Source organism: Alligator sinensis, unplaced genomic scaffold, assembly GCF_000455745.1.
Source record: "Alligator sinensis unplaced genomic scaffold, ASM45574v1 scaffold379_1, whole genome shotgun sequence".
NCBI classification, from domain to species: domain Eukaryota; kingdom Metazoa; phylum Chordata; order Crocodylia; family Alligatoridae; genus Alligator; species Alligator sinensis.
In genome coordinates, this window is record NW_005842001.1 from 108,070 (window position 1) to 132,191 (window position 24,122).

General features: G+C 41.6%; 1 protein-coding gene across 1 annotated transcript in view; it reads right to left on the reverse strand.

Annotated features, from left to right (window-relative positions):
- The window catches only part of NAALADL2 (N-acetylated alpha-linked acidic dipeptidase like 2), a gene marked incomplete at its 3' end in the record, with an annotated part of 376,100 nt that overhangs the window by 84,885 nt on the left and 267,093 nt on the right, over positions 1-24,122 (reverse strand). The window contains exon 4 of the mRNA XM_025201765.1: positions 13,434-13,704. Coding sequence (XP_025057550.1) covers positions 13,434-13,704 — 271 coding nt within the window. The remainder of the gene's footprint in view (positions 1-13,433; positions 13,705-24,122) is intronic.

Here is a 24,122-nt window from a genome sequence, read left to right on the forward strand (position 1 = left end):
AGAAGGAGGGAAGGGCCCGCTCCTTTTTTTTTTTTTTTTTTTTTTTTTGATTCCCATGGAGCCTGCCCATTTTTTCCCAAGGCTGGGGTGTGAGCTGCCAGTGGGCCAAGCAGCCCCTGAGCTGCAGAGGGCCCCAGTCCTTTATTCCACAGCAGTGGCAGCCCCAGGGCCATCCCGGTGGAGTGCTAGCTGCACAGGTGCTGCCCAAGCTCACAAGCAGCACCCACCAGATCCAACTCTTCCCCAAGGCCATGTGCTGGAAGCCCACTCAGGTCAGGGAAGAGTTGGATCCAGGGGCTGCTGCCTGCAAGCTGGGGCAGCACCTGGCACCTCACCTGGGTGGCCCCGGGGGTGGGGGGGTGCCACAGAGGGAAGGACCAAGCCTGGCAGGAGCTTGAGCAGCAAGGCTCTGCTGGGGGCAGGGGGGGGAGGCAGGGGGGAAAAAAGTGGCAAGGGGCTTGATCTTTTTTCCACCCCCACGGAGCTTGCCCACCTCTCTGATGGCTGGGGGGGAAAGCTACCGGTGGTCTCTAAGCTGCAGGGGTCCCCAGAACTTCCCTCCACAGTGGTGGCACCCCCAACCAGCACCCGCCTGCTAGCAGGCCACCTAGGCAGCCCCGGGGGGAACTGTCACTGTCGAGGGAAGGACCCCACAGCTTGGGGGCCACTTGGCCTGCCAGCAGCTCATCCTTTGGCAGACTCTGCAAGCAGAAAGCAAAAAAACAAAATAAGGATTGGGCCCTTTACCATAACAGTGATAGAAGCCCCTAAATTGAAGCCCCTTAATTGTTACAATTAAAAACCCATTTCAATTTAGGGGACTGAACCCCCATCATGTGTACAAGTGGCCCAGAAATTGAGTGCACATAAACTGCTTTAAAAATGGCCAAAAACAGTTTAAGATAAATCTGGATGGATGTAATATCAGATTTAATAGATTTAGGTAAAATTAGTTTATTGAACTTCTGTCCCAAATCCCCTCCAGATTCAAGTTAACTCACAGTCCTTGCACTTCCCCTGCAACCCGCTCTCCCCCCGCTCCCCCACTCCCCCACCATAGGCCCTATGCAAGACAAGATTGCATTTTTCAAGGCCTGAGAAAAGTGCATTGCTATAACTGAGAGGTGATATGATAAAACACAGGCTGAGAGTCCAAGCTGTGTGGATGGATAGGAAATGCTGTACCTTGCAATGTGATGCAGAATCTACAGGACCCTGAGCTGGGCACCCAGAGAAAGGACCTGGTTGCATGACAGCTAGGTTATGGGATTCCGCGGCACTGTCGACAATAATCAAGGAAGGATTCAAGAGGCCTTGTGGGAAACTGAACACAGCAAATTCATGTGCAATGGACTTACTACTGGGTTGCAGATTAGGTGAGAGGAAAAGAAGAGAAACGGGTATGCTACAATCCCTATTCCAGACCTTTTCCCTCCTCATGCTCAAAACCCAGGATGCAATGGGGCATGTTGAGCCCAGACAAGTAAGCTGTTTTGAATGTAGCTCCACAGGATGAAAGTTCTCTTTGTTCCCAAGTGCAGGTTCTGGAGGCATAATGCAATAAAATTGTTTTCAGCATTAGCGATGGATTTTCAGAGAATCAAGAAACCTATAGTATTCATACTTAGAGACAGACAATATTGAATGGTAAAACTCAAATACCACCCCCAGAGTAAATTAGGTACATAATAATAAAACTGTCACCTACTGTATAAAATAAAGGAAGCCAAACCCCAGTTCTTTCTGGCCCTCTTTTTATGACCTACATGATCTTGAACAATCAATAATCTAGAGTAAATGAGTGCAAAGCTGTCAGGAAATGGAACAACCATTCACTACAAGTATAGAGCTTAATATGCACTCACATAAATTCTGATTCAGCCACACATTTCCCTAATAGTCCATCATTCAACATCAAAAGGTCCTTTTCCCGAGATTTGACAAACATCATTTGTCTTAGTTTCCATGTTGCATGCAAGACTAGACTGTAAATTTGATAATCAAGAGAGACTATGTACAATTGTCACCCTTAAAAAGACTTGTCAATTATGACTTAGATAAATAGATGGGACTGCCACAGTATATCCAGATTGTTCTGTACATTACTTATACTTGCTATAATGAACACTGTAAATCCGTGAGAGAACCATTTTACTTGTCCAAGAACAGCTGGAAGGTTTCAAAGGTTCTTTTGGGGGGTGGGGGGGTTGCTTTTAAAAAAAAAATTTTAAGAGTGACCCCACACAGTCACATATTCAAAGCAACATTAAAAAAAAGAAAAAAAAAAAAGGAGTAAAAAAACCTGCTTCAGTTAAATATTTGAGTTGAAACAGCTTTCAAGTTTGTTCATCGGTTCCTGGATCCAATAAAGCAGGGGAAAACTCATTTGGCTCTGCAGGATAGATAAATGGCACAGGGTCAGTCCACAGGCCACATTGGGTCCATGGACCTCCCTGCCCTTTGCCCCATGCTGGAACCAGCACATGCAGCGGCTGCTCCCAGACCCATGCTACATGTGGTGCTTGTTCTGGGATCCATGCTCCAAGCAGCACCCCTCCTCCTATCTCCCCCACTGGATCCAGGACTATGCCACACAGTGTCCCCTCTGCTGATCTGAGACCCATACTTGCAGTGCAAGTCTCAGATTGGCTGGACTGGAAACTGTATGTGGCACATGTCCAAAACTGGCCTGGGCAGACTCCAGGCATAGTACAGGTTGCAGAGCAGGCACCATGTGCAGCACAGTCTGAGATCCAATGGAACAAACACTGCATTTGTTATGACCTACATGATCTTGAACAATCAATAATCTAGATTTCAGCATTAGAAATCTAGTCTAGCATTAGAAATCTAAGCAAACACAGATCCCAGACCAGTCACAGCAGGTGTTGTGTACAGCGCACGTCTAGAGCCTTGTGTGCAGGGGACAATCCAGCAGTGTACGGGTCAAACCTGACCTAGGGGCAGCACCAGGGGCTTGATGATGGGGCTCTGCAGCTGGATCCTGCCCACAGCCCAGATCTTTGACACCCCTGGCATAAAGGAATGAGTGGATGAAAGTTTATGGCCTGTGCTGTTGAGGAGATAGAGTAGATCAGCATACAGTCCCCTTCTAACCTTAAAATCTATGCATTTTTCAGATAAATTTTATCACAACAAAGATATTTTTAAAGTCTTAGGAAATAAAAGATTAATTAAAAGAAAGATACAGTGCCAGTTTTGTATTTTTATGTATATGTTTTCATACTATATCAGCCTTATAAATACTCTTAAGATCAAATACTGCCTGGTATACACTGGCTCATGTCAGGTTGCACTCTCTTTTAGGTGGCAATGCAGCATGCTCTCCTTTTCATACCCAGTTAGGCCAGACCCTGGCCTAGCCTCCTTCCTTGTCCACCTGAAGCAGTACCTCCCTCCAAACACACAAGGAGTTTTGACTTCTCTGCTCACTGACATTATTCAGTGAGGAAAGAAGGGCTCTGTGCAACATACTCCCCCACATCTAGTCAGGGTCAGTCAATCAGGTTGATAGTGATTTTCTTTAAATTACAAAGCATAGGGACAGATAAACAAGTTATGAGAGCAGTACTGATATGAATATCAGTATTTCATGAGATAAGCATAATACAGCATATAAATTAAAAGAGTAAGGTGCTAATAATTCTATTTATAGATAACAAGGGGTATTTTTAGTAGTAGTAGTAGTAGTAACAATAATAAGAAATAAGAAAATAAAAATAAATCTTTTTCAACTATTGCTTACACATATCCTCTAGTTCTGGATTGGTTCCAGAACTTCTGAGCCACAATGAGAAATCCTGTATGAGCTATTACCAGCCAAAAATGATCATCGCATTGAAGGAACGTTTTTTCTTATGACATTTCCATTCCAGAGTACAGACTTGGGTATTTGAACCATTCAAATAATCACGTGTGTCAAACTGCACCTGGGTTCCAAACTTAGGTCCACCAACCAATAAATTATTATTATCGCCTTCATCGTTATCAGGTCCAGGTTATATATTTCTTAATGCAGCTGCATCAGTGAAGAGACTGTGTTCTGTTAGTTTCTTCATCTTTTTTTTTTTGAAAGATTTTCAAAAGACATTTGCTTCAAAGAGTTTTCACTGGGAGAGGCCTTGTTAGCTGTTAAAGGGTTCATAAATTCTTGCTTGGTCCTCTTAGCTTTGAGCCCATAGCTGCCCAGGGTTATACCTGAAGGCGATCCAACACCCACTTTCTTACAGCAAAAGAAAGCTTACAGTAAAACTTTCATAAAGTTATCTGACATTCATCCTCCTCCGAACTATTTTTAACTGTTATTTATTTTTTAACAGATCAAGTCTCCTCCCTATTTTATTTATACATTGTATTTTTATAGATTGTCTAATAAAAAATGGTTCCATCCTTGATCAGTTCAGTTTAAAGCACAATCTCGTGCATTTTCTTCTTTAAAATGGTCACACTGTCCTCAAATGGCAAGCAACAAAAGACCTATCGCTCCATGAACTTGATGGCAACTTCTCCTAAGAAAGAGGATAGAAATTGCAAGACTGATTTTTGTATTGTCGATGCTGGCTTCATTTCAAAGTAATAAAATCATAAATATATATTTAGCTAGGTATGAGAATATACATCGCCTCTATAAAAGCATCCAAGGAGTTGCTATCATTGTATTACAGATATACATTTCTTTTTCAGACTCTGACAATTTGCTGTATATACTGTATAAGTCAAATAGCTGGTAGGTCTAGATAGCACGTAAGATAGACATCTTGTTAAGGCTTCTCCCGACACAATTCATCATGCTGCATCAAAGATTAAAACATTTTAGCCCTGATACTTTTCAGCTGCCAGCTCTAATTCAGAGCACACTCCTCCACTATTTATACTTTCTCCTGCTTGCCAACCCCTTACAATTAAAATTCAGTGCAAAGTTCCAAAAAAGTTTATTTTTATTGGAATGTTTCTATTTTGTGTCCTCATGCCAGATCGACTTACTGTTGGGAGTGCAAGGGACAGACTATTATAGCCAATAAAAAAAAAAACCATGAGAGCCTTACTGTTCCCTGTGGTATGGGATTAAATAGTAGATAGTCAGAGATGTTCAGCCAAGATAAGATGTTATCCAGTTCCTACTACAGGGACTTTTACATTGACAATGTTCCTTTTAGTTTTATTTTTGTCCTGGTTTCTCTTACTTAAAAAAGGACAATAGCAATACCTTAATCTATATTGCATTTTGCTATCACTCATAAATACTACAGTGTTGACTGGGCTAGCAACCAGCTGTTTAGTCTATAGGTTAAGCATTCAATGATTTCATTTTTAAAAACTGCAAGCTAATGTAGGTGTTTATGCCATGCTGAATCCCTATCCTTGCAAGTACAGGAACTCTTTCTATGCAGCCAGTTCACATAACAATAGCTTTAGCAAAGATGTAAAATGGTGTCTATTATATGCAGTCATGATTTTCCCCTTTGATCCATTATTCTCACTTTTTACCTTTTGTCTAGAGGTGTTTTTGTTTCTGTTTGACCAAAGCCTGTTTAAAGTCAATTTTGCATGTTATGAGATTGGAATAATTAAAACGCACCCCCAACAAATACCCATATATTTTTCATATTATTAACAAAGCTGAAGCCGAAACAGCAGCTTGTCTGCAATTTTGCTTTCATGAGGACTAGTCACTTTGCATGAGGTGACACACATTACTATTTAATTAATACAAGATATGACCTTTTGGAAATTGCATGCTAGAATGCACATTCAAACATCTCCTCTTAGCCTCCAGGTATGCACTGAACTACGGATGTGTTACATGTTTATGCATATTTATTTCAAAACGACTCAGCTGCTAAAAGAAGCACAGAGGGCCAATTTGCCTCTGTTTAGGAAGCAGGATGTACTCAGGCACAGGGCAGAAGGGCTTCCACATAGTTTGGAGTAAATATTTCGAGTAATAAGCAATGAGAGCACTAGTCTTTACCGAACGACAGTGGCAAGAAGTGGGCATAAAGGCACATGCCCCACTGAAAAAAATTCTACTGAATTTAAGTTCCCTGTTTCATCCTATAGACTGAAGAGAGAATGATCTTCGAGCGCCAGCCACTGAAGGAATTGCTTCTACCAGCTCTCTCTTGCAGCCAGCCTTTCAGGGCCTCACTGATTACTGAGAGACTTTAACGCTCAACTCCTATTGACCTCAGCGGGAATTACACTAGGACTTAAGTTGCTGCAATGACTTCATCATTCCTACAGCCAAAGTGTTTATACTCTTCAGTTTACTCCATACTACTAGACTGAAGAATAATGTTTAGCAGTCTTACTCAGCACTGATTCAGCACTTCTCTCTGAGCAGTCATCCATTTCTCAGAAGCACAGAACAGTTAAGACACAGCCTTGTAAGTATACTGAACCAACCAACGAAAGCTTTCAGGATCCACACAGAACCTGTAGTTTTATTAAAACAGCAGTTTCTTGTTCAGTTGGTTGATTGGTTTCTTGGGGGGGAGTTTAAACAAGTAGCTGGTTAATTCTGTGGCTGAATAGCTCAGGAATTGTTGTCGTTGCTGTTTTCCTTTTGTGTTTTTTAAGAAAACCTGGCAAAGTATATGCAAAAATATGTTAATATATCATTCAGATGGCACAGTTAAAATTACAAAAAGGCAGCAGATTCAGGAGGAGATTTTCTACTAATTGCTATTTGTGTCTTGAAGATCTTCCCCTTGGTAGTTAAACTTCTTGCAGCAACATTAATTTGGCTTCTGTGCATAATGTACTGTTTGTCTGCTTTGTTTCTTCTAGGGAAATATGTAGCTTCATATATGAATGCTTGTGTCTTAAAAGACATCCCATAAAACAAACAGGATATGCAATGTGGTTTTGTCTTTGCTATAATACCTTCTGCAAGTCCTGATTGCAATTTTAAATTGCATAACCTTCATATTGCAGTACCATAGCTTTCTGCCTTTGTTTATAGTGGAGTGACAGCTCTGCTGTAGTTAAGGTTGAGCACTGCTTTTTTGTTTAAAGGTCAACTGTACTTTAAAATCTATAAGCATATTTAGATTTGTCTCAAAATTTGCTGAGCCTAATGATTGCGCAGAGCAATGTCCTGAATTTGGGATCATTTGAGCAACGGGTTTGTGGGATAAAGGCTCTCCAAAACAGCTGTTTACAAAATCACCCAATTCTCCCACTGTGTGTGTACCTGCGTGTGTGGAGCAGGAAGAAGAAAGGTAGAGATGGCATGTGGTAGGGGCAAAAAATCAGGAGACCCTTGGAGCTGCATGGTGCATGGGGTGAGCAGAGCAAAGGGCACAAAGAAGAGAATGGTTTATAGGAGCAAAGATAGGACAAGCTGTAGGGGAATATGGAGGGACTGGAATAACGATCTGAAGTGATAATTGGTCAGTTTTTCCATGAAAAACCCTTAGTACCTATCTATATGCCTCATGTCTGTTCCCCTTTCATAAAAATGTCCGCACATGTGCCAGGCTAGCCCCTTCTCTGTTCCTGTGTCTTCTCCCACACTTTTCAAAATGCATCCTCCATTCAGCCTGTGGGGAGAAGGGAAGTGAGAGAGAACCAGGCTCTGTTAGACAGAGACAGGAGGTGAGGACATGCTATAAGAGAAGAGAATGGATTAATATTCAGCTAGTGCATTCTGTAGCTGGAAAACCATTGCCAAGGAGCCACTTAGAGTTAGGCCAGGGATAACAAGCGTGTTTAAACAGTGAGCCTGTTTTACCAAAGCAACCTAGATTTACCAGGTTTTACTACCCGCCTTGCCCTGATTATTCCTTCCGAGATGCTGCCTTCATGTATCCCTCATTAAGCCGTAGAGATCACTGTCCCATATACCTGTTAGCTGCTAGCAAAAAGGCATTCTTGTAAGTCCAATACAATCTACGTGATTCAGAACTGAAATGTGGCCATGCTAGATCTCCAAAAGTATGCATCTCTCAGATCAAGCCACAGCTTGGCCAAGCCAGTCCAATTAATCCCATTCAATAGTTCTGCCGAACACAATAAATGGAGCTAGGATTCAAATCTGTGGAACAAACAAGAGGATGTTCTGCCTACTCAACGTGGCAACTCTCCACAGCCCTCTCTAGCGGGCAGAGTTAAGAGTCTGTGGATGGTATGCACCTTAACTTTAAGTTCACGTTGCCTTAACTCTTTATATTCTCCATTCCAGACATTTAAACACAGCCCCCTATGCAGTTAGAAAGGCATGAGGCAACACTTAAAATTCTGAAGTAAATTGTTAGGCATTTGACAATTAATCTTTAACGAATTTATCTCTCCTTTGCACTTTGCATCCAATGCATGTGATTTAAGATCTTGGTGCTCCACTTTGGTTCTCCTCTTTATATGCTTAGACACGAAACTCATCCTTTTCAGATGACCAGGAAGATGCCTATGTACCGTTAAGTCCTATGTGATTTCTGCTTTGGTGGGTTTAAGCAGAATTTTAAATGTGTACATGCTATGTGCTGGATCTAGCTACAGAGGAGTGAATGTCACCCTACATGCATAATGCAGATGAAATGTAATTTTCTCCCTTAATGTAATCTGTATTTGGTCAGATCTATTTCTGTCTTCAACAATTCTGCAAAGAGTTTAACCTCTCCATTAAATTATGGTCAATATTTAGGGTTTATTTTTTTTATACAAATACATCAGTAAATGAGTTTCCTCACACTGACCTGGCCTATGTTAAAGTTATTTACATAACCACTATATATATTTCACAAATGACAGGACAAGGTCTCCTTAGAATCCTACATTGACCTGCCTGTCATTCTGATGGGGTAAACAGTATCACCTTTCCAGTTCACAATGAATTACAGAGAAGTAGCAAAGCACACCATCCATCACACTGGCATTAAATAGGTTTTTGAAGTAGATTTCAGATATCACAAATGCTGTTTAGACTGTTACCAGAAAGCACAAATTGGATAGCTCATATAAAATGGTCATATGATGAATGGACATGATGGGTCTTCAAAGCAAAAGAACATGGTTATTCTGCGCATAACCTTGTCAAAACTAAAAACAGACTATAGCTCTTCCTGTACCCAAGCTACAATGACCTAAGAATTGTTTAATGGCTTAGCTTGCTGCCAATTCATATGAATAAAATGTACAGATAAAACAGAAAAAAAAGGAGCAAGGATGAATCATTAGTATCAGAACTGCAACTACTTTATGAATCATAAATTCTATGCAAAATTATCCACTGTTAAGCATCTGCATCACATTTGGAAAGTAAATTATTTAATAGAAAAGGAAGGGTGTTTTTTGTTTTGTTTTACAACAGGGGCATGAAACTAACTTAGGGCCCTGGGCTGGATCTAGACCATAGAGCTCCTGGTGAGCTGGATCCAGCCCAGAACAGGAGGGCTACACTGTAGAAGCAACAGCTGGGTAGGGGCTGGCACCAGTGGGTGCAGGGGCAATGCAGGGTCCAGCAGCAGTGGAAGCACAGGGTCCAGCAGGGAGGAAGGTCGTGCAGGGTCTAGCAGTGGCCAGAGTGCAGGGTATGATGGTAGCAAGGGCAAGAACAGGGCAGTGCAAGAGTGCAGGCTCCAACAGGGAAAGCCAAGCTCACTGCTAATGGCTAGGCTCAACTGCGCAACTTCCAGTGCCCTCTGGTAGTCCACGTGGGCCAGAAAGATAGTTGTGTGTTTGACACCCTTGTTTTGTAACATATATTTTTACATGTGATCATGCCTCCCCCTAATGTCTTACTCTGATAATTTTAACAACTTTCTACTTACTGATTAAGTATTTGAACACAAACAGCAGAGGCTTACTCTTTAGATGCCAATTACATCACTGCCAATAACTATATAGTTGAAACATATACCATATGGTTTATGTCTTATTACCAAATGCCATCATGGGTGATATTTATACTTTGTGGTAGGGAGTACTCGGAGGTCAAACTGCAGATCCACTGCAGTTTTCTGGATGCTTGATGTATCTCTAGTTGTAAACCCTAGCATAGTTAAAATATTTATTCCTTTAGGTGATACAAACTTGTCTTTTATTTTTGATACTACAAAGTCCAGAAGTCTACCCTTAGTGATACCTGTACAGTAGCAGTCTGTGTATATGTGTAAGGGCAAATGCATGGTTCACTATGCAGTGGTCATAGTATAATAGAGAACAATTCTGAAATAAGACCTGTATTGTAGCTTATGGTAAAAATAAAACTTTGTTTTACCAAGGCCTCTGTCAGATGTTATATTTAAGATGCAATTAACCAGTTAATGTGTCTTAAAGTGTAACCTGGTCACATGTTCAGGCAAGTAATGGTATGACAAAAAACCAAAAACTGCCACAAAATGATTACACAAAGATGTAAACATGGCGTCCCCCCCGCCTTGCCTCAGAGTGCTAGCAGGGAGATTGGGTCTGGCAACACTCCCACCCCTTAAGCAGTGAGCAGGGAAAAGCATGGGATGGTGCAGGCAGACCTCCTTAATCAGAGGTCCCACTGGGGCCTGGCCACGCCCCCCTCAGGTCAGCACTGTGTAAGGGAAGAGAGGGCTGCTCTAGCATCCCCAACCTTCTAGCCTGAGCCACTGCAGAGAGAATGTTTCTCCAGTTACAAACTGGTTCAGCCTAGCCAGGCTAGAGTAACCTGCAAAGGTTGAATCAATTCAGCCTCAGGCTATTTGAGTGTCTGTCCCTAGCCTAAAAGGACTGTGTGGCAGGGTAGACAGCACTGGGACTCAAACAGGCCCTGGTGCAGTCCTCATGCTGCTGCTGAACACATAATGAATGGTCAGCAGGGACAGTACTGTGCCTGGTTCAAGCCTGGGGGCAGTTCCAATCTAGCTGATCTTTGACCAGCTCCAGGAACTCAAAGATACCCAGTGCATCTCCACAGCCAACTGACAATCAGTTGATTGTTGGGCACCTTTGCTGGCACAGAAGAAGTCCAGGATCATGATTCCAGGCTTCCCCTGTACTGGCAAATGGCCCACAACTGGGATCTGATCCATGATCCCACATGTAGCATGGCACGCAGAGCAATTGCTGGCATCATGAATCCAATCCCATCATGTCTTTAACTGAACATGCGTCAGTGGCCCCAGAGTATGAACATCTCCAGAGACACTGGATTTCTCATAGCCTCAAATTTATCAGGCCCTTGATTGATCAAGAACACCTGTGCACTTATGGGATTCATCTCGGAGATCAGAACTTTATGGTTCATGTTCAGGGCCTATTATAATAAGGTGGTGCTGCATATTATTGAAATCTACCAGCTGATAAGATGCCCACAGTGCTTTACATCATATTAATAAATGCAAACACTTTGCTCAGAAATTATGTTAATTTACCTATTGGCTGCAAGACTGGAATACTGAGAACAGGGTTGCTCTAAGGCTATGTAAATTTTGAAAGTTCACTACCAAGTATTACAAAGATATCATGAGCAAACTGAACAGAAATCAGGTTGCATTAATGGTTATCCAAGCCACAAACGTGCTGTCATCTTAGAGATGAGTAATTAATGGAAGACAGAGAATACCTTTATTTGGCAGGAGGAGGTATGGAGAAGGGGGGAAGGGCATCTCTTCAAAGTTCAATTTTCTTTATACATCTCTGATAACTTAATGTTTTAATCATGAAATGTTGTAGTTTGATAAAAAAATTAAGTGAGAGACCAGGGTGATGTATCTTGTGGTGCAGAGGATGAAAGATGGCACTAATAAAAACCCACCCTTGTTTTTTCATGCATATTTATTCAGCCTCACAACACCCCTATGGGCAGGTAAATGAGGAACATCATTGTAGAAACCAAGGCAGAACCAGGATTATAATTCAGGAGTCCCTAGGAACTAGGTCTGTGCTCAGACCATTCTTCACTGAAAAGAACATTCTCTGACTCTTGCTGTATAGTTCCCTCAAGCCCACAGAAAACTGAATCACAAAAAGTAGGGCTGGATCCCTGGAGATCATTCAGCCTGACCTTCTGCTCAAGGCAGGAACAGCCCTATCTAAACCAACCCAGGCTTGTCTAACCTTCAATGACAGAGGTTTCACAGACTTTAAAGAATCTGTTCTAGCACCTGCATAGCTACAGCATTCTTCTTAATATCTAACCTAGCTCTCCATTGGTACAGTTTAAAGCTATCCTAGCCCTGCCCCTGTGAGGACAGAAATCAATTGTTCGCCATCCTCTTTAAATTAACCCTTGTTGTATTTGAAGACTTAGCAAATCCACCCTCAGGCTCATCTTCTCCAAACTAAGGAATCAGTCTTCCACCCATTCCTCATACATCATGCTCTTCTGATGTCTAATCATTTTTGCCAATCTGCAGTGGAGTTATTCACACCTCCTTCTTGAAGAGTAGCACCTAACACTGTGCTCCTAATAAGGCTTGTGCTGAATAGAGTACAACAGGGCTGTTTAACTTCTGGATGGCCAGTGGTTCCCTAATTTCCCCACCACTGCACAGGCAGCCGGGCTCCATTCCCAGCTGTGTGGGTAGCAACAGCAGCCCCGCTCCACCACTTGCCATCCCATATACATCATGGGCAAATTTGCCCTTTTCCCTGTGCAGATAGCCTGGATCTGCCCCTGTTGTGCCTGCCCCAGGAGTGGTGGCAGGAAACATGCTGGAGAGAGAGGCTGAAGATCCCAGCTACTGCAGCAGCAGGAGTGATGACAGGGAAGAGCAACAGCTAGGCAGGAGCCTGGGGGACTGCATTTTACCCCTGACTGCCGGTTGGACACCACTGGAAAAGAAGTGTCCCTTCTCATGACTTGCATACAATATTCCTGTTAATACATCCCTCTATGTCAGAAGGGATTTTTCACAACGATATTTACTCCTGCCTCATATTCATCTTGCTACGCAATGTAATGCTCAGATCCTTTTTGCGGAAGCCTAGCCCCATTTTGTGTCTGTGCATTTTATTGTTCGTTCTGAAATGTAGCACTTCTTATTTGTCCTTACAGAAACATAATCCCATTTATCTCAGATCATTTTTCCATTTCATCCAGATCATTTTGAATGCTAATCCTGTCCTCTAATGCATCTGCTACCCCACCCAATTTGGTGTCCTTTGCAAATTTAGTAACCATACCCTCAAATCTATTCGCCAAGTCATTAGTGAAGATATTCACAGTGCTGGGCCCCAAACAGATGCCTGAATCCCAGTTGATGCCTCCTCTCCAGATTCCTTTATCCAATTAAAATCAGAAAGGTCCAGTCCTTCAGCTGAAACATCCCCAGCCTCATTTCAAGGTCTGAGAGGAGGTTTGTGCTTATTTGCTAATTTCTTGTCTGAGCATTCCAAGTTCATTTCCATGATTACTAGTTTCCCGGTTAGAGTTCAGTGAAAACCGTTGATTTCTAATTCTATTCCCCATAAATGACAGAAACAAATGGTCACATTACCTCAAGAGTTCCTTTGGCAGAATAAGCAGCATATGAATACAGGAGGTCTTGGCTGCGAGGCTTTCTGGTGTCTGTGTTACACTGCAGTCCACTAGGATAAAAGCATTCGCCACTTTTTTTCAGAGTCACTGTATTTGAAGAAGAGCCCGGTACATCAAGCAAGACAGAGTAATTTACTAGCTGAACATCTTCGAGGCCACGAGAAGTCCAGTGAACCAGAAGTTGCATTGCAATGTCTGTATCTTCTTTTCTAGGCAACTGTGTCAAATCTCTGGGGGGGGAAAAAAATACATTATTTTCTCCCCTCAATATCTGTTTACCTGGACTAGATAAAACAGTTCACAATCTCAATAATGAGAGGCATGGAGTTCATGAGAGACGCCATGTAGTACACTATAGCACCTTTTTATCTTTGCAAGTATTTCCTTAGCAGTGATCAGAAATACATCTCTCTCTCTGTACATCTACATATAGCTTTATGGGAAAGGATAATTTTGCTCTCTAGGAACCAAGTATCCTATTAGAATCCTAAACGATACCACAGAAATAATTCATATTATGTTATTATATTAAAAGTATTTACAATTTACATGCAAAAATGTGCATTTTCATGCTGAAGTTTTTACTTAGTGAATTTCTGAATGGTTGTTTTATTGGTAGATCAGGGTACAGAGTTATTTTTAGTGAAAATATGCATCTATTCACCTCAAACCTGATTAAGCTTGTATGATGGAACTTCATTTGGGGGTTTAAAGTGTTTTTAAAAGTATTAAATACACTACACAAAACTTCAGCAATTGGGTACATTTTACAGACAGGAAATGTAAGTCATACAGCAGGTCAGTAATGAGTGCATTATCACCAGCAGTTACATTGACAGAGCTTGCTGTGGAATTCAGTAGTGAAATGTTAGCCCCATTGAAGTTGATGACAAAGCTCCTTTTAACTCTAGTGGAGCAATACTTTTAAATCATTAAACTAAGCCTAATTTTAAATATGATAAAATAAAATAAAATTAAAATTCCAACAGTCTAGAAAATTGTGCAGATAAGCCCCACATTATTATTTAGTAAAAAATCTGAACTAAAATTACAAAATTATTCAGAAGCTCATTTTAGGGAAAAGAACTATACTCATTTTGTATTACGCCTATATGAAATTTTCTTTCTTGTAATCCTATCAAATTACAGTCCTCCAAAAGAAACAGTTTGAAGTCAAATTTTAAAAATATGCAAAAAAGAAAGGGCTTTTGCGGTACGTCTGTTCAGCGAACTCTATTTTCCGCCCCAATTTATTTTCAGTCACATCTATTAATTATTATTTATCATCCAGTAGTGCTAAGCAAAAGTAGCACAAAGAAGGCCATGGTCTCAGCCCTCAGGCTCTTTCAATTTACTTGAAACACAGCACAGTTCCCAGTGTATTCCACTGTAAAGAAGTAAGCAGAATGCACTTTGAAGAAACTCAAAGCTCAGTGATAACTCAACATGTTGGGAGTAGCCAGATTCTTCAAAATGGATTTATAACAGAGAAAAAGCAAACCTTAATATTCTCTAGATAACACTAGCGTGTTCTCTTCCCCACCAAAGTTTCTAGTTTTAAAAATACTTTGTAGAACACGCAAGCAACAATTTTTCTTGTGATACTGCATCATCACCTTAAAATCTGTTTAATATAGGAGTATTCATGTAAAGTAATTTTGCAAAGGGGCAATTGTGTGGGGAAGGAAGAGAGCACTGGAAAATTCGTTAGAATGATATATTTGACCTAAATTCAGCAAGCAAAGCACCTGCAAAGCAGAAAAGAACTGTGCCACCAAAACATCCTAATATATTATTTGCATGAAAGTTTTCCTCGGCCTTCATACCTACAATGGAGAGATGCCTGTGCCAGTATCCTGGCAGGCAGCATAATGAAGTGTCATGCAGAAAACCTGAGTCTAGAAGCGATTTTGGCAATATTGTTCCATAGGCCAGCAGAGACCGTGAATGGGTTGTTTTTGGCTTCCATGGGCAAAATACAATTTCTATCACTGCTAAACACCTGCTACTGGATGGTCTACAGGCTGCCAATGACAAGAGACCTGAAGGAAACAATGAATTTAGTTTTACCAGCTCCAGAGCTAATGGCAAAGAAACATACTTGTAGAAAGTGTGCTAAGGATGGAAAGGAAATCCTGAAAAGAAACTACTAAGTCTTCTTTTTTTTTGATACGTAAAAGGCTTGCCATTGCTCTCCCAGGAGAAACCATGAGTGTACAGGATTTTTCTCCTAGAGTAAAAATGGCAACTACAAGAGAAAAATAACCTGGGAACAACCAGAGTTAAATTACTCTTAGGAGAGTTTCTCCTGGGACAGCAAATGTCTGTATACACTGTGGCTTCTCTCAGAGGAGAGCATAGTCTTCCAGCATCCCTCCTGAGAGAGACGGTATCACTTGCTGGACTCTGCTGCTCCAGCAGAGAGCAGAACATGCCACCTTCATGATCACCACACTGTGCAGCAGGGAAACACAATGAACATAGATTGTCTGGGTCAACCAATCAGGGCGGCCCTATGCAGTGCTGCTATCTGTTTCCAGGCAGATCTGTTACATGCACAGGGTCTCCCCTGCAGCTGCCCAGTGTCAGCACTACAAGCTCTCCACTCCTTAAGGCCTCAACATTTAAATGTATGTACACACAGCTCTGGATCAGTTCCCCAGATTACTTGAATATGTGTACACAGCTGCTATCATTACTTCAGCTGCATTTGGTATGTAAAAACATAATTAAAAGGACTGAGACTCAGAGATAGAACCCCAATGACATATTAGCATCCAAACAACCACATAATTGAGAGCTCTGCTTACAGCTACCTGGAACTCCTTACAGCAGCTTGTTACACACTAGATTTGGTATGTTCAAAGGCCAAATTCTTAAAGGTATTTATTTTTCTAACAACCTCTAGTGATTTTTTAAAAAGCATCTATACAATTATTTCGTAAATCAATAGCTGAAAAATGGACAGCTGTTGAAAACAATGACTGAAATCAACAACCTTTTGAAAAGTTTACTCAACATCTATCTATCTACATTTTTAGGAACCACAATCACATTTTAAAAGGTGGTCTAACTGTCCATAGAAAACATTGATTTCAACAGGTTTGGATCGGGAGAGTCAGAAAGGAAAATGTGTCAGTAATAGGGTGGCCATCAGAGAGGACAGTCCGGTTATCCTCTGCCAAAAGAAAAAGAGAGGACATAAAGGTGTCAGATTTCGTATCAATAGAGGACAGAGTAGCAGAAAACTGGAACGTCCTCTATGATGGCCACCCTAGTCAGTAACCTAGCACTTACACATCTATTACCAATACTAATTTATAGCTTAGTAGTCCATTAATTAAGTAACATTGACTACACACACATTAGCACAAACTTAAAATAAATAGAAACATAATACCACATTACAATAGTGATGAACTATCCACTGTCAAAGATAATACATCATAGCTGAACAAGAGAGTTCAACAGTAGTACCACAGTGGGGCATAAGTTATAGCATATGGATCTTAATAAATAAAAGTCTACTAAAATAAATTATATAAAATACATATTAGAATCAAATCTGCTACACTGCCAGTTACTAGTACTGAAAGTTCAAATATTCTTACAAGAGCACTGGGCTTATGTTAAAGACTTCAGAGATTTTGTCAGGAGGAAAAATTATCAAAGGTCACTCTTCAGATTTAATCTTCCTAATTTATCGAAAATAAGTCTTCAAGCAAGCTACACAAAATGGACAAGTTAATCCAATCAGTAGTATATTACAAGTCTCCAATTTCATCGGCTGAGCCTTCTAATGCAATGACATATACTTGGAGAGTGTAGAAACATACAAAGTTGTTTGATTAACACAGTCAGTACCTGAAGATCCACATTTCCCACAGGTGCTAGCAACATTAATATAACAAATAAGCAAAAGCCACCCAAATCATGCAAATTAGATTGTGGCACACTTCAACAAGCAGGCTGCTCCAATAAAAGTTTGATATAAAAAAAAAAAAAGGCAATTCAAATTGTTCACTTAATAATAGAACTAAAGACAGTTTCCACTCCATAATTAAATCAGCATTCCTTTTAAACTTTCGCGACAATATATGTGATTAAATTAAAGAAATGAGCATACTCACTATTTATTTTTTAATTTCCGTTCACTTAATAATAGAACTAAAGACAGTTTCCACTCCATAATTAAATCAGCATTCCTTTTAAACTTTCGCGACAATATATGTGATTAAATTAAAGAAATGAGCATACTCACTATTTATTTTTTAATTTCCTTACAGCACATCAAAAATCAAATTACAAATCATAGCACAAGTTGTATTAAAACAACTGAGCAAATATGAGGTTCCTTTCATAAGGTTTGTACAGAACGCAATGTAGCAAACATTTGTGGAAGAAAGAAATACTGTGCCAAATTACTCTCTAGTAAAAGTCTATAAAGCCAGTGTATTTACATCAGAAATAAATTTGTTCCATTAAATTTATGACATACTGCCTCCAAGGCAGAAACGGTATTTTTAACAACATTCCAAATTCTAAAACCCAGAAAGTACTTGAAGATTGTTCCTTATCAGTTAATGAGAAAACCAGCTTTACACCTCATATCAAATTACCTTTGATACTCTTACTAAAGTAAGCCCATTTCCTTTTTTTTCTCTTTTGAATATTGATAGAATATTAAAACCGGCAATAAGATAAGACATGTGAGCTATAAGAAGGAACATGTCTTCTGGATCATTATGAGGCTGCCTGAGATACTAATACCCATACCTGGTATTAGGCAATACTTCATTCAACAAATTGCTCCACTGAAATTATTGAGAATACTCGTGAAGCAAGCGACCAGATCTTCAGTAGCTGTAAATCTACGTAACTCTGTGGAAGATAAAAGAGCCACAAGAAATTTATGACTTAGCCTGATGCACTTACAGGGATTAGAATCTGACCCAAGTATATTTAATGAATAAATACAACAATCAAAATAATGCACCATCTTTCCTCCAGAGATCTCAAGGAGCTGTTCCAAGATTAATTAAGGTTTAAAAACACTGGCATAGATGGATCTTGAATACCCTATGCAGCCTCAGTGAAGACAACAGGAGAGTAACTAGGGATGGACAGCTGGGTCACTAACCCTTGGCATCAATATTGAGGAGGTACAAAAATGACAGCAGCTGCCAATGCCCAAGACACACAAAGTGCTTGTTACACCTGCAGAAAATTATACCCTGTGTGGCTCCAATGAAGATGAGCAGGCTAAAGCAATGGTACAAACATATCCAAAACCACAGAGAGACAAGGATTTCTAAGTGTGATATGCTTTATTGGACCAACTACATAGCTGGGATAAAGTTAAAATTTGTGGTCTAGGAACTGAACTTACACATAAATTGGTATAAGTGATTGGAAACCAGTTCAGAGCTGTAATACAAGAGAAGTTAAATACACATAAACTGCTTTCAAATGGCTGAAACTGGTTTAAGATAAACCTGGATGAATGTAGTATCAGATTTAACTGATTTAGATTAAATCAGTTTATTGAAATTCTGTCCTAGATCCCCTCTGAATTCAAGTTAATTTACAGTCCCCAGTATCCCAGGATACATTGCACCTCCCCTACAAACCCCCCCCTCACAGGGTGGGTGGGCTAGCCTTGCCCCAAACTGTCTGCTCCAGCCAAGAAGTGCGCTAGTACCGCCTGGCTTCTGGCTTGGGCCACTGCAGGCATATGGCTGCATTTTCAGAATCAAAAGTGAATGTTTGTTCACTTGCTTATTGGTTCAATCTATGCATCTTAGACTAACCTGTGAAGACTGACTTGATTTAGCCTCAGGCTTTTTGGCTCTCTGTACTTAGCCATGGAGTCCTGAAAGGGAAGTTGGTTTCTCCTTCCTGGAGATGATGAAAACATCAAGAAAGTCTCTATGAATACGTATTGTCATGTTTCTTCAGGAAGACATGAGGCTTTTATCACTCCCTGACCTGTTAAATGTCCCAGAGACTAAATTTAAGAGATTAAAGTTCTGACTTTCTGTGATAAAGTTTGAACAAGTCAAGCCACTATTGTTTAAGCCTGGAAGTCCTAAAGCTTATAAAAAAAAAAATTAGGATGATGAACTGCACAGACAGCTGTGATAGTGCTAAGGCTTTATGCAGCCTCAAAGCAGTATGACAACATCAAAAGAAAAGACTGAACCAGATGCTTATAAAGAGAAATCAACACACAACAGAAGAATTTCATTTTAAAACTGGTGACCAAGGGAGTGTGAAGTTGAAGCAGCACAATGGGAAGTGATTTGTTGTAGCAACACTCCTTTCACAATTGCTTCCTACGAGAGGAAACAAATCATACAAAAATAATAGGCCAGCTGTGCCACTGGAACACTTAGAAATAAACGTAAGGGATTCCTGAGGATGTATGATTGCTTGGCATATAAATCAGAAGTTAGCTTCATTTAGTGGATGCTATAGGAAAAGGTGATAATAGGTGGCACTGCATCAGAAACTCCCACTGAATTTAATATAGGTCCATGGGAAACTAGGGCCATCTTTGCCCTCTGCATTTTCATTACCGTATTCCTTGCAATAACTGTGTGTGTAAGGCCAAAGGAGAAGTGAAAGGCATGTTTTCAGGATGTGAGGTTCCTCTATACAGAATACCTCCTTTTCCTACATGGCTTTCTGGGACTCTGAAGACAGTCTCTAGTAACAGGTCCCAATGCAAAACCCAGGTCCAGGAAAGGATAAGGACTTTGTCTCAGTCATCCTCTCCTGTAGAAAAAAAGCCTCATGGGAAACTGTTAGATGATATAATCTGAAATGTAGATGTCTTTCACCCAAATCATGTGAGAATGGAAGTGGGGAAAACATATGAAAAGTAGTTTATAATTAGAAAGAAATGCCACAATAGTTATAATATGAGAAACAATATGAAACTGCAGGATAAAAGTAAAAAACAATGAGAACAGGTTTTGTGATATGCAGTAATCAAGCTTTATTACTGAGAAAAAAGCAAATTCTTCTCTCTTGGAAATACGTTCTGCTGCTTTTTTGATGATCAGTTAAAATATGTCATGATAGGTGTCTGGGAAGGGGAAGGAGAAAGAGAAAAGAAGACAGAGAGAAACAAAGAGCATCAGTAATAAAATACCCATATCACCAGAGATTGAAACCTCCTCTCCCTAATGCTCTTCATGGGGATATATATTTAAGACTAGCTGTCTGTCTTAAACTTAGCAATGTCCCCAGCATGACACAAACTGGTCCCCATTTTTTTGCAAGGTGATATAACCAAAAAGCAAATGAGACCCAGGCCAAGAAGCAGAAAGGCCGACGAATATAGTCGGAGCTGGTCCCTGGTGGCTCTCTGGAGTCACCATCTTGGCCTTGTCCAGCAGAAAGTTGGCCAGGCAAATCATACGACCCTGAAACGCTTGATAAAGGATAGAGAAGATGTACACAATCTTGGAGAAGTCCAAGTCCAAAGCACCAAAGAGGTTGCTGAGAGCAACAAAGAGGGGTCGCAGCCAGGGCAGCATGGAAGAGATTCTCTTCCACCTCCTCCTTGCAGAAAGGGCAGGGTTCTGGCACTAGTGGATCTAAGTGAGGGACAAGGGTGTCCATGGCCAGGGCCTCACATTATACATTATATTAACCACTATTATAGGTTAATAGCAAAGGATAGCTTGAATAGACTATGGCAGCCCAGATGGGCTTGTTTTGGTGTTGCTGCCACTGGTGCTGCCTCCATTTTGAGTCAGGATGGGCGGCAAAGACATCTGCATGATGCACTTTAACTATCCACGTTGCCTTCCACCTACAAGCCCTGCAGTGCCTGCTCTTTGCTGGTGAACCCTTCCCTGGGCAACTGCTGGTCTTTACTTTCCTGTGTCAGGTGAGGGACCTCAACCTCAATCAGGAACGTTTCCTTCTAGATCCGGATCATTTTAGCTGTGTCAACCTCCTGCCTTTGTACTGCAACCATGCGTGGGCCTGAATCTGACTTCAGAGATATTTCTGATTCACCTGATTAAAGACACTATCAATAGTACTATAATATAATCAAAAGGAAGAGTGCATTAATAAAAAGTCATGGTACAGCAAACCATAAATAATTTAAAAGCTCAGACATCCAAATGACCTACAAGCTATCAAACAGAAAAGATGGCCATCACATTAAAAGTTGATTTTTCTTACCTTTTCCCAGGAACACAGAACGCAAAGTCTGTATTTCCAGTCCCAAGCATACTTGTCTACCTAATACATCTCTAATGTCTCCAGCATCAAAGTGCTGTGTAATCTTATGCAATCTTTATTTTCTCTGGTGAACATGTCAACAAGAATGATGACTATCATGTAGACGTGTTTATATCAGATGTAGAAAGTCTTTTAATCACAGCTGGACTGAAACCAAGAATTCATTTTGCTAGGAGCACAAGCAAAAAAACCCAAAACAAAATGAACAACATCAACAAAACCTGTCTGATGCTAATGACCTTTGCTCTCCTAGGCTAAGCACAGATAATCAAAAAGTCTGATGTGAAATCAATCAAAACTTCATGGGTTTCTCTAAGCTAGGAGGAATAAATTGGGAAGGAACAGAACACAAATTCTCCCATAGAAGGATGCCTGCACTGGCCCAGGCCAGGAGGCTATGGGCACTCAAGCATGTCTCCTATCATGCCAGACAGGCAGGAAGGTAGCCGAGCCCAGCTCATCGGCAGTCCAAGCCTGATTGGCTGCTAGGCATATGCCCCCATCCCACTGCTGCCAGCTTCAGGGAGAGGGAGAACCAGCAGAGAACCTCTTTTCAGTGCCCTCCTCCCCCATTTCCACAGATACCCATGGCAGCAGGAGGGTGGATGGGGAGAAAAGCAGAGCACCACCCCCAGCCCTGGCCCCAGCCAGAACAGTTGGGGGGGTGCTGTGGGGGGCTCTCCTCTCCCTGATGACTGGCTCACTGGGGCTGAGTAACATAGCCCTGGCTGAGCCAATCAGGAAGGAAGGGGGGAAAGCCCCCTATGGTGCACCCTACCCCAGCAGTTCTGGTTGGGTCAGGGGGTCTGGGGCAGGGGGCCTCTACTTGCCCCCTCATCCTCCCTTCACCCCCCAACCTTAACAGTTGACAGAGGGTGGGGCTGCATTCCCCAGCCAGTCAGTAGGGCAAGAGAGAAAGCCCCCTGTGGTCCTCCACCCCAGTGGGTCTGGGGGGAGGGAGGGCAGGGCAGGACTGGAGACCTCCACTCCCCACCCACCATGGGCTGGCTGACACATGCAGGCAGGCTGGGAGCAGAAGGTTTGTTGCCTTAGCTCTATGACAGCCTGAGGGCAGGACTAGCCTGTCTCAGGTGGAGCACATGGCGGGGAGGGGTTTGCAGGGGGCCACAAGGCATCCTGGAATACCAGAGGACAGGAAACTAGGGTGCTTCAGTAGTCTAGGTCTGACATAATTAAATTCTGCAGATTTCCACTATCAAATTCATTGAGCCATTAGTCCCCCTTTTACATACCTGTTTCCAATATACACTGCCAATGTGCTTCAGTAATCCTGTTTTTGAAATGTTCACAGATGAGGCAATGTCACTAACACACATAAAGTATGTTGCAGCAGTAGTCTACATGAGACTAGAAGGATGTGAAGAGATGTATACTGTACTGCACTCTCTCATTGAAAGAGATTAAGTACAATGATGACCACCATGAACAATGCCTCTCTGTGATCTGGGAAGTGTAACAATACCTTATACCGCAAAAGACACCAGGGGGCCTTTTTACATGGGTAAGTGCCACAGTGAAATGCACATCAGAGCAAAGAAAATAGTGGCAGTGCACTTTTGAACTAAAACACCTTAGAGGTGCTTTAGTTCAAAAGCGCACCACCACCATTTTCTCCATGCTGATGTGCATTTTGCCGCTTATACAACTGCAAGTGGCGCAGTGCGATGCACGTCAGCTCCTGTGCGGAGCAGACTCTATTAATTGAGCTGGGGCTGGGGTAGAGGGCTTGATTAATCAAGCTGGGGCAGACTCAATGAACTGAGCTAAGACAGGCTGAAGCAGAGGATCTCCAGTGCATCCGAGAACTAAAGGGTACATGTATAAGTGCCCAGGGTGAAACTATTTTCAGGTGTCAGCTATGATCATTGATAAAACAACAGTGTGTGGATTACTCAAGTACATTCTCATGTGTGCCATTTTTATTAGCAATGAGAATGAGTAGCTTTTCTGGCAAGGCAAAAGTCATTTGATGGGTGTAACCTACCCTCCAAACTCTATCCAGTCCTGCCTGATGGGAGAATACATGTATATCTTGTCTCGGACAGCCAGAGCCGACTCGAGTTGCGTTAGAAATCGGTCGTACGTTAGGGCGGGCTGGTGAATGGAGAGGCAGACACAACTTATCGGTTGCAAAAAACTTTACTCATGCCGCTTGCAATCACGATGCAGGTGGTCTGGTCATCTGAACAACCACACGAGTTGTTCCAGCTGGCGGGGCCCAAGCCAATTTATCCATCCGCAGTTCGAAGCCGGCGGGGAAAGGGGTACGTCTGGGGGTGCGCTCGGCGACGGGAAGAAAGATCGATAGGGGATCAATCTATCGATCGGCAGCCGCAAGTCAGATAAATTCAGAAGTAACCTGCAG